General features: G+C 38.3%; 1 protein-coding gene across 1 annotated transcript in view; it reads left to right on the forward strand.

Annotated features, from left to right (window-relative positions):
• LOC131768688 (uncharacterized) overlaps positions 1-11,906 on the forward strand; it is a 16,296-nt gene extending 4,390 nt beyond the window's left edge. Inside the window, exons 2-6 of the mRNA XM_066173984.1 lie at positions 4,169-4,267; positions 7,779-7,841; positions 8,022-8,084; positions 8,779-8,844; positions 11,759-11,906. Coding sequence (XP_066030081.1) covers positions 4,169-4,267; positions 7,779-7,841; positions 8,022-8,084; positions 8,779-8,844; positions 11,759-11,906 — 439 coding nt within the window. The remainder of the gene's footprint in view (positions 1-4,168; positions 4,268-7,778; positions 7,842-8,021; positions 8,085-8,778; positions 8,845-11,758) is intronic.
• Positions 11,907-12,279: the final 373 nt, after the last annotated feature.

The raw sequence follows: 12,279 nt of genomic DNA on the forward strand, positions 1-12,279 counted from the left end.
TCCGATAATTAGGACTTGTGTACACGATAATTTGGTTACTGACCCGAGCACATGGAACACACTCTAACACACACTCCAGCACACTCTCTAACACACTCTCGATGCGCTTGCTCACTCATTTGCATAAATGCATCTCATTACAATTACTAATGAAATTCCGAGGGTGTGACTCAATTACTCCAAGAGAGAATATCCAAGTAGGTTACAGAAATGGTTAGCGAATTGTAAACTGTTAATATGTTGACAAAATTTCCCTAAATTATGGTGACGATACGAATCTATCATTCATAATCGCTTATGAAATTCCGAGACTAAACCTCAATGAATTTAACAAAAAATATCCAGGAAGGTTATAGAAACAGACTCTCAAAAACTGCTCTTGAATTCGATAACTGTAAACAACAATTATTTACGCGAACCATGTGCTTACCAGCGCGCTTGTGAGGTCAAATTGCCAGAACCCCGTTTAATTGCACGATCCCAGCTCGGACGCTTCTTGCAATATGTGATGACTACCAATTTTTAGAGATTAATTCTTCAGTTTCCAGCGTAAGGAAAAAAATAGCGTATCGCAAGCATGTTCATCAGTGGCTCCATGTTTTGTGACACAAACCATTTCCTGAAGTTCGAACGAATCGAGTAGAAAGCATGAAAACATAGCGCTGAAAAGTACGACAACCAAACAATTAAATTCACTCATCCCGCTGTAGAACCATCTCCATTTTACCCGTGAGTTTGTTTGCACCACAAATTTGCGGTCCCTAATTTGATTCTCAGATGTTTGACGGGTTCTCACATGACAATATCGTCAAATCAAATTACCGCGTTAGACTTAATATAAACATGAACATCGCTTACTCAATCCCATTTTATTTTAATTTTGGGAATTACTTCGTTCTTAGGGTAAAACAACACATCTTCGGCAGAGCGCAAATTTTTCAAATGAACAGAGTAAATCCTGCGATAACTAACTGAAGAGAAAAAAAGTAGAAACTTGCACTCGCCGTTCGACACCATTTGAAAACTTTCTAGGCAAAACAAAATACGTAAGATAACTTCTTTTCCCATAACACCACGACTGTATTATTCGAGCGATGAACCGGCGTAAGAGTTTTTAGGCGATGAATGCCAGGGTCAATGTTTAACCAAAACGTGATCAGTTGAATTCAAAACTGAAGCTAGTATCAAACGACGATCGGAAAAAAAAAAAGTTTGAATTTTTTTCTGGGTCTTAGCGTAAGAGAAAACCCAGATAGGACACGACTTACCTTCTCTTCTTTCGCGGATCCCTTGTAGTTCGCTTCTCTTTGTTGATGACCTCTTTTCAGTCTGTTTTCAGAAGCGACTTTGTATTTCCTTCTCGCTTTGCTCTTCGCTAGAAACTCACCTTTTTATTTATGCCCTTTATTGTTCTCTTTCGTGTTTCTCTTGGCGTCCTTTGTAACTTGCGCGATTTTCTGGACTCGCTTTACGCCGTTTACTTGTTACTTTCTTCGGTCGCTCTGTCTCTTTATATCCAGCCTATTTTCAATAAAAACCCTCTCTCCACGAACTTGAATTATAACAATTTCCTCTGGTTGACAAAGCTTAAACTCTGCTGGTATTGTTGTGTTACGAGTTGTTTAGAAATTGCAAAACACTGAGAATTACTGTTCAACTACATCCTGACCAGTTCGAAATTTCAGCTACTAGTTCACGTAAAGCCCTCGTGCAATGCCTAACCGTGTGCCCGCAGTACGCTAAACTGCAGCTGGATGTTCGAGTATGCGCACTTTATCGTCATCTGACGGTGTCTCTTGGCGCACACTGATGGGGTATCCAAGTTACGCACGCAATCGCGCCAGCGCATTACCTTCTCCTTCGCCCTTCCATTACGTGGCTAAGATAGTGCCCGTGGTACAGTTGGCCGCGCATGCTAAAAGTAGCACTTTGTACGGTCGTACGGTCGTACAACCAAATTTTTTCGGCTTGATGGGTTACTACTATTTCGTATAGTTATAGGGCTACGCTTTGCGAGCTCCGCTATAAATAAAAATTGTGTTCGGTTATATTTTGGATTATGTCGGTTTGCGGTAGTACGCAAGACAGTTATTTCTTGTAACAAACACATAACCTTCAAAATGTAGTTTTAGAGACGAACGGAAGAAAAAAAATGGTAGTGTAAGTTGTTGGGGGACCCTTTGGTTGAAATATATCAAATGAAAAGGCCATTACTAAAGCAGACATAGCATCAAAAAAATTCGTAGTGAATTGCAGAAAAAAAAAAAAAAAGACTATGCACCTACCTCTGCATTGAACAAATCAAGTCTTGACTTTTGGTGTCGCCCTAGTAACCAAAAAAAAGTACTCTAGAAAAAGAATATTTTCCGAGACTCCAGTAATTTTAGTAAAATGGAATTTGCTATATACCAACGCAATATGTCATGTGCAAAATTTTTGTGCCAATTTTGGGAATATTTATATATATGTAACTTGGAAAAGTTAACAGGGGCAACTGGAAAACACTTAGCTGAAGATGTGTACTTAAATAAAATTTAAGTACACAATTTGAAGAAACATTACTTTGTCATAGTCTTTTTCCCATAAAAATCACAATGTTGGCAAAAAGATGATAAAATGCATATTTTGAAATTCTTTTCTTGGTCTACTTAGCCTTTTACATACCTTTGGCTTCACTGCAGAGTTGTATTATTTTGGTGAAAGGTTCACCTTCATATGTAACATCCTTCCAACAGTCTTTCCAGGTAACACTCTTGCTTAGTTTTCTGTAAATTTTCAAAGTGGGTGCAAGTGTCACAGGCACCTTCAGTATTCTAAACTGTTTTAAATTTAGTTCCTATCAGAATCAACCATGCGTACTTGTACCTGATTAAATCATTATCACTCCTTCGTCACAGACATATGGTACACTCATTCTCCACCTTGGACAGCCTTTCACCACCTTTAACGTGAAGGCTTTTCATTCAAAATTGCTTCCTAATGTGTGCATAGGCCGATAGTTTTGAAACTTACTCTCAGTTCAAGAATGTTCCCACTCCCAGTTGTGATAAAAATATTTTCATTTCTGTTAATTTTATGTCTCTGTTCATAAATTCAAAGGAACAATCAATAATTTTCTCGTCTAAATTTCATGAGATTATTGGATTATGGATTTATGTTCAATTTAGCTTTCTGATATGAGTTTAGATTTTAACGTGCTTATATTTAACCGAGGCACTTGGTGAACGAGCGAAAATTCTCCCTGCAAACTTTCTGAGAGTTACCTTTGATACCGGGCGGTGTCCTCACGCATTGCCCAACTAATCCTATATACTTTCATTCGAGGAAGACGCATGCGCTACATAAGTGCAAGTTTTAGGAAAAAGCCGGCACTTTTGGTGATAAAATTATTTCGTTTCCCACATCACTTTTAACACATGCCGACCAGTGGTGTTGATTGCTACTTTAAGCCCTTTTCACTCTTTAGGTCTGTCGCTCTTCAAATTTCAATGTTTTTCCCCTAGCTTCGGCATTATTTTCCTACGTGAGGGGACGCAAATCGTCTGCACTGTAAGTACATATCAAGCTCTGTAGGTGATTTAATCCCATTTTAATCCCATCCGATCTCACAATTTACGAAAACTTCATTATTCTTGTGAAAAATGATAGCCGTCTTATTGAAACTTGATGACAAGTATAAGCCGGCAAAGAAAACAGTGCAAAAGCAATTATCTGTCACATCGATGTCAGCAGCAACAGGATTATGACACCTTAGAGTCCCCATACATTTTCTTAGACTAAAAGTCTAAGAAAATGTAGGGGACTCTCCGGGATACTTACAGTACAGACGATTTGCGTCCCCTCATGTTTTGCCCTGAGTACCGTGGCCTATAGTGGCCTCATTGGAATTTGTCGGTGCTTAACACATAACATTTTGGATTCCGGAATAAACTGCGGGACATGGGGGAATTTATGACTTCGGACAACAGAATTGCAGTTACGCTTGAAACCTAGAGAACTGGTAAAAAACTATTGTTAACTGCTTGAAAAACAAACGTCATAAAGGTGGGTCGCTCTTCCTGGGAATACATCTTTTTATTTTCACAAAAAAATGTAATTTCCTAACTTTCAACCCGAGATTCATAGCTCTAGGGATATTTGGAAAATTTTCCTGTTGCACTCTCAACAGAAATGAAGAGCACACGCTCATGTTGGCACGAAGGGAAAATGATGACTTTGATCGACAAAATCAACATCTGATGAATGATAATGCCGTTAAGGACAAGAGGTATGTATTTGTGTACAATAATCTTTAGTTTCATATAGTTTTACTAAGGAAAATCATCAGAAACATTGCATGTGGAGGCATCGAGAATATCAAGGAAGTTTGGACGTTAAGCCAACCTTGCTCGGAAAATACAGGGAATAAGTCTGTCTGTGAGACTGAGTTGTGCATAACAGTCGAAGACAAAAATAAGGTACGAGGACCGCCACAAAGAAACCATCTTCAACCTAAACGCAACCCCTGCTGCCACCCAAGTCAGTTGATTGAAAAAGTCAAAACCAACCCTTTTAACCTTTGACCTTTATACACAGGTCTGTTGGGAAACCAGCTGCACTGGGCCAGTAGTCACAGCTTACAGACTGAGCTGTGCAAGGGTATAAGCCTGACTACCAATTATGCAAAGCAGCACGTGAAAAGAATAAGTTTGTTCAACCAACTACTTCAAATACCATTTGCAGTAGTGTAGGAAAACACTTTGTGGCTAAAATCAAACTTTGTTACTTACAAAAGTTGCTTTTTTTCATGTTAAAAGAGTAGCTACTAATAACAAAACTCGAAAATGGAGAATTTCCACTGTCCTGCATATATATATATATATATATATATATATATATATATATATAGGTAAGCCTCTAGGGACCCCTTGCCTGTGCAGATATATGACATAAGCTGTGCTCACACCACGGACTTTAGCTTATGGGAAAAGAGACTTGATGACAGTCCACCCACGCGAAACTTCAATTTGCGATGAGACCGAGTTTTGCCGAGTTTAATTTTGGTTAATGGGGTCAGGGGGTGCGCTAGGAGAACAAAAGGTTTTCCCATGCCAGCTACCCTAAAGCAACAGAGTGGGAAACTTGAAATCCCATGCAAAAGAACCAATCAGCGCTTCTCGGTGGGTACGTGAATGACAGATGTTGGTTTACATGTCATGAACAGGCAAGGGCCAATTCGGAACGTTCGAAAAAGTAAATTCCTTCAAGAGCGAAAAAATAATAATTACAACACAGACAACTACGTAAAGGCCACTGCAAAACGAAATTAAAGAAAACGATGAAATTGAAGCCGCTTACCAAATGCTGAGGATAACTGGCGTTTGTGGTTGGGGAAACCGAGAAAAGGAAAAAATCTACTGCTACGAACACTGTTTCACGGATAGAAACTAAAAACTATGGTAAAAAGAAAGAGGCGAGACAACTAACTATATAACTATACAGCACGTAACAAAGGAGCGTAATAAACAAAATACCGAAGAGCAAAAAAAAAAAAAGTACACGATGACAAGTAATTGAGAAAACGAAATCAAAGAATGTTTTTGAGAATTTTCTATTGGAAAAATTCTCTAGCTGTGATTTTTTTTCGTCGATAGGAAGAATTCGCAGGGTATATTTTACTAAGCAGTGGAAAAAGTTAACGTTACATATTTCACAAACAGGCACATTTTCTACCCTTGCGTCATTTCGCAGTTTAATCTCTTAGCTGTTGATGTCTTGGGTGTTTTGGAGGTCCTATCTATTCAAAAAGAGAACCGAGGGTTGTTGAACACTATTCATACCACCACTGATACAACTACTATTACCACCACCACTACTACAATCACCGCTACTATTACAACCACTACTACTATAACCACCGCCAGCATTATAACTACTACTATCACTATTACTATGGCCACACCTACCATCACCACCTCTATCACTACCACTACCACCATTGCCACTACTACCTCCACTACTACCATCACAATACTAACACTCTGTACTACCACTGTTAATAACACCACCAATACTACCACTACTGCCACCACTACTACTACCATAACCACCACCTCACCAAGCAATACCACTGCCACCCCACCACTAAAACATACCCTATAACACCATTTATACTTCCACCGCTACTAATACCAATACCACCACTACCATGAACTCTACTACTACCATTACTGTTACCACCTATATTATTTCCATGGCCACCACTATCATCATGATCACCGCCACTATTACTACTACTGCTACCTCTACTACTACCACCACTCCTACTGTCACCACTATTACCATTACCACTACTAGGTGGACTACAACTACTAACACCTTAAGTACAACCAACACTACTTTTACCACCCCTACTACTATATGTACTACTTCTACCACCACAACTACTACCGCCTCTACAACTACCATTACCACCCTTACTACTACCATTACTACTACTACAACTACTGTCACCACCTCCACCATTACCATTACTTCTACCATTACCACTATTACTACTAACCCCACTTGCAATATCTCCACTAATACTGCCGCCATTACTTCTAACCCTAATACTATCATCAGTACTACTATCACCACTAGTACCACCTATACTATTAGTTAAACTTCTACTATAACCACTACTACTACTATCATTACCATTACCTCCTCTACTTCTACCACCACCTATTCTACTACCACCATTACAACCATCTCTAGTAATATCACCACAACTAGTACCACCACAGCTACCATTACCGCTACTGCTACCACTATTACTATCACAAGCTCTATTATTTGTACTACCAATGCTACCACCACTGCTACCTCCTCAACCACTTTTAGTATCTCCATTATTACCCTCACTACTACCACGAACACCACTGCCACTTTTTCTATCATTAATCCTACTAGCAACACTACTACTACGTCTACTACTATCAGCACCACTATTACGATTTTTCTAACTATCACCACTACTTTTACCACCGCTTCTACTCCCACCACTACTTTTAATACCACTACTACTATTACCACCTTTACTTACACTTCAATTACCTGCATCACTATTACTACTACCACTACTACCAGTTCGACTACTACCGACACTACTACTCTCACCATTACTATTTTCAGTACTACTACCAAAACTAATGCTAGCACCACTGCTACTGCCACCACCATAATGCCTCCATCTTTTCTACCACCGCCATTACTACCATCACTACTACTACTACTACGAACAACACTACCACCTTTACGACTATCACTTATACTACAAGCGCCGCCACTACCATGTCTACTTTTATAAGCACCGCTATTACGGTCCTCACTACTATCACCTCTTCTTCTACCACCACTACCACAAGCTTCACTACATCCACCACCACCACTACAGCCATCGCGTCTATTATCACCTCTAAAACTAGCACCACTACAACTATCACCACTATTTTTACCACTAATACTACCACTATTACTGCTATCACCACTACCACTATCACCATTACTACTATCACCTCTTCTACTACCAACATCATCACTACTACTATCACCATAACTAAACCCCCACTGCTACTAACATTACTACTATAACCAACGTCTTTTGATACTATCACTACCACCGCTATTACTACCGCTGCTACTGCAACTACTATCTGTAGCCGCTGCAGGTAATATAAACTACTATTAACACTTATGTAGCCACCTATTATTATTATTAGCTACCTACCTGTTATTGTGTACTTTTCTAACACCAGATTATTTCAAAAAGAGGACAAAATGGAAGGTTTAAAAGAGCTTATGGGCGAAATAAAAACAAGGTATCACATACTGTTCTTAAGAACGTTTTGTGCGTAGCATTATTAGCACTTTTTTTATATCTCAAGATTATTCAATCATATGTGTAGATGAAAAGTAAATTACTTGGATACACACATTCGTATAAAAACATGTTTGACAGACCTTTACTGATGAAATAATTGGTTTTCATTTCATGATAGAGATGACGAACTCTTAGCAAAGATTGGGGAAAAGGAGCAGGAACTTGCACAACATGTAGAGAAGTATAGCTATATACCTTTTTCTAAAAAAGGATTATTGAATGTGACAATACTGATAATGAAAATACTGATATTTATTATAATGGCAATAACAATGATGAAAATGGTGATGATGATAGTGATGTTGAATTAACTTAAAGTTAAGGGTTAGGAGTAAAGTCCATTTCCCGGCAAGTGAAGTACCAGAATTAAGATTATGACAATGTTGAACTTCGAGTGAGGCCTAAAGCTCCTATCAAAAGAGGCCTAAAAAATCCAGGCTTCGATAGAATTAAAAGCTGTGTCTTTCAAAACATTTGCAGCTTACAATGCCAACATTTTAAGCAGTATGTATCATGAAGGTTAATGAAGATTCTTTTACGTATTCTCGTCACTTTAAAAAGTTCGGTAGCCATCAATGGCTGGTCTGAGATGATTTTAACAAAATAAGGCGTGTATTTGTCATGGTGTGCATGTGGCTTAAACTCTTCCTCGTGCAATGCTCCTTTCGAAGAGAAATCGCCCATTGCAAACAGAACCTATAACTTTCCTTTTATGAAGCGTGCATTAGTGATTAAGAATTGTAAAAATAATGGTTCATTTTATTCAGTATTCTTGAAAGGTTCACGACATTGTCTCTAACTTACATGGATTAATTTCGAAGTCAAGTCTGTAAAGTCGGCATTTTGTTTTGAATAACTGCAAACTCTTTCTACAGAATCAAAATATTGGAGGAAACTATTGAAGATCAAAAGGGGCAGATCAAGGCATTAAGCGCCAACGGGTAACCTTTTGTATTACAGTACATACGTAATCGGTTAAAACACTGAATATCTTCTTTTAGATCACGATTGATGCCTTCTGGATTATTTCTAACTCAAAGAAACTTTAGTCGTAAACTAATGACTGTTAGCGTGCAGATACTGCTAGGCAATCAAAAAATATTTTTGTTAACTTCTCTTTTTGTTCCCCTTAAACTCAATTGGACAGTGTTACTTTTGAGCCAGAGATATCTAAAATTTAATTTATCGCAGAGGGCTCTGTACATTAAAATTTTGCTTCTGAAATAAATAATATAAATTTGACATAGCTACATCTACTAATGTATACCGTCTTCGACCATTTACAATGACTCTGAAAGTGATACATACCACGCTACTCCAAGGCCGGCATAAAAACTTGCTGCGATCGATTAATGAAAGCGAAGTACAACTTACTTTTTAGATGCAAGTGCGTGTTGATTTTTGTTTTGTGAATCAGCATAATTAATTTCTGCAATTTTGGAATTATTGTTCAGCTAAGTACAAAGATGTGAGGAAACGGCAGTGAAATATAGGAGCACACTTTCGACTTAAAAAATGCAAATTTTGATTCTATTAAACAAGTCCTTTTGTTAACTCCTGTCAGTAATGGTATTCACAACGTTAATGCCATAGAAGATTTTGATTCTCATTGGGATTTGTGGAATGACTTTGTTTTTGCTGCTGTAGACACCTTCGTCCCAAAGGTAAACTATAAACATTCAAATCGTCCTCCATGGATATCAAAGGACTTAGCAAAGGATATCAACAAGAAGAAGACCTTATGGCGGCGAATTAGGAACTCAAAATCTCATCAACAAGTGGAAAGATTCCGCAAGTTAAGGCAACAAATTAAGAATCGACTTCGTTATGAGAGGAGAAATTATGTTAAAGAGATATCAAATGAAATCCATAAGACTTCTAAGCGTTTTTGGTCGTTCTTTTCCTTCAAATGCAAGAAAAAGCTAATACCTGACAAGGTAACTTACAGTGGTGTCTCATTCTCTGATGATCGTGGGTGGGCAGAAGCCTTTAATGACTTTTTCAAATCTATTTACAAGGATCATTCGAAGTGTGTAATTGATCTGAACGCACCGATTCTCGCGGGCGTTACTGAACAATGATGTCATGTCACAGTGTCAGTTGATGAAGTTGTGGACTTCGTTCATTGGACACTGAAAAGGTAATGATAAGCTGCCCACCATCGTGTTCAAGAATGTGTGACCCTTGCTCCATCTATAACGGCGATTACTAATTTTAGTTTAAACAAAGGCTTTCAGTTAGCAGATTGGAAAAAAGCAAATGTTCCTCCTATTTTTAAAAAAGGGAAAAGGGATTACTTTCAGTAATCTCTAAAGTTCAGAAGCGGTGTGTAGCCTCGCGCCTTGTTCCTCACGTTAAGAAGATCTTGTATCCTTTTCAGCATGGTTTTCAAAAGGGCAAGTCTTGCGTTACTCAGCTTATTGAAGCATTCTATGACATTGGTCATGCACTGGACCGCGGGCTAGGATCAGATATAATTTACTTGGACTTTGCCAAGGCTTTCGACTCTATGTGCCCGGTAAAGCTCGTCTCAAAGCTAAAAACGTTTGGAATTGCAGCAGGATTTAGTTTCGCTTACAACTTAGTCCTTGTCAAATGAATTGTATTTTTATTCTACAAAGTGCAGCAATCTGCGTATATCTGGGAAGCGTATTAGTCCATATCGTAGCTGTAGTATAAATAATACATGTGGAGGTTGTCTCAACTGAAAAAGATTTGGGGTAGTGATTGTAAACGACACCTCTTGGAAGGATCATATACTCATGATAGTTGCTAAAGCAAATAGGTTACTGGGCTTTATTAGAAGGAGCTGCGCAGGAATTGTTGGCTGTGTTCCGCTGTTGCGTCTTTACTGTTCATTAGTGCGTTCGCAATTTTGCTATTGCTCTCAGTTATGGGCACCCCAGTCTGTCAGTCAATTTATTCTTAGTTGAAAATGTGCAAAGAAGAGCTACACACTTTATACTAAAAAGAAATAGTAGTAACTTATCTTATTAGGATCGCTTAATCATACTGAAGTTATTGCCGCTTAATTACTGGCTTGCATATCTCGACTTAGTTTTCTTTTAAATGTCTTTATGGTCATATTGATCTAACTCGTTCATTTAATTACTACTTTTCCTTTGTTACGAGTCAGACGCGTCAAGCGTACTCAGGGTTGAAGTTAAAGATTAATAATAATCGTACATCAACATTTCGGGACTTCTGTTTTAATAGGATAACAAATTTGTGGAACAATATGCCTAATGATGTTAGGCAGGCTGAGTCTATTGACTCTTTTAAGCCTAAACTTAATTCGTTTTATTTCAAGAGACTTTTCAACGTTTTTGGTGGTGACAACTTTCGTACCTTAAAAATAATTTGTCCTAAATGTCGCCGGGTAAATACCCTTGTTGCGTGCACTTGTTAAGCAGCCTATTTAGTCTATTTATATTATTCAGTTATTTTAGGAGGGGGTTGGGTTGGAGCTTAAACCTAGTAGAGAACTTATGTCCTATTGTTTTTGGTCTGGCACTGCTTTGTACAAATCCTTAAAAACAAAAAAAACAAAAAGAAATGAATGCTCTTATCATAGTAGACGTAAGGTCTAGAAATTGGGGAATATCACGTGGGGTATATACCCGAATATTCCCTATATGCTGGGGCATATTTGATCATTGTCAAGACCGATCTCACGCTATAATTATCGATGTATAGATTAAGCCAAACCTAAAAGTGAAGCCTCGACTAGTGCAAAAGAGGGTAAAGATTTCTTGCCTCTTGATTGACTCTTCAGTCGGACAGGAAAAATGAGATAAACGAATGATTTTCATCTCAGGTTCTTTTCTCATAAAATTGCCATGTATTATTGTATAGGTGGTTCTATGATATGATTAACGCCTGGTGGTTTTCAATCCCCAGTGGAAACGACGATCTCCGCGCACAGATCGTGGAAAAGGAGACGAATCCTGAACAGCAAGCAGAGAGGTATGATTCCAAACCAGATTCGGTATCTTCTTTCTAAAAAAGGATACCGAAAATTATGCAAAATGATTATTATTTGAATGTATTTCTCTAATATGCTTAACCAACCTTCCGCATTGTGGGATAACGCTGACTTAAAGTCATCGTTGTGTTCAATATTTCTGGGCGTTAAAAATAATGTTTGCTTAAGTATTAATATATATCCGGGTAAATTTTCCGAAACATAAACGAGGCACCAAGTCTCTAGTATAGCTCCCTACAGGGACGAAGCCAACTCGCTGAGCTGTGACATAAGCCTGGCTGTCAGTCAAACAGCACGTGACAAAAATAAGCCAAGAGAGAATTAATAACAAACTCTGATTGACTTAGGTGTTCAAACTCTACCCACTCCTAATATTTGGTCGCACCGCCCA

This window comes from Pocillopora verrucosa, chromosome 11 (assembly GCF_036669915.1).
Source record: "Pocillopora verrucosa isolate sample1 chromosome 11, ASM3666991v2, whole genome shotgun sequence".
NCBI classification, from domain to species: domain Eukaryota; kingdom Metazoa; phylum Cnidaria; class Anthozoa; order Scleractinia; family Pocilloporidae; genus Pocillopora; species Pocillopora verrucosa.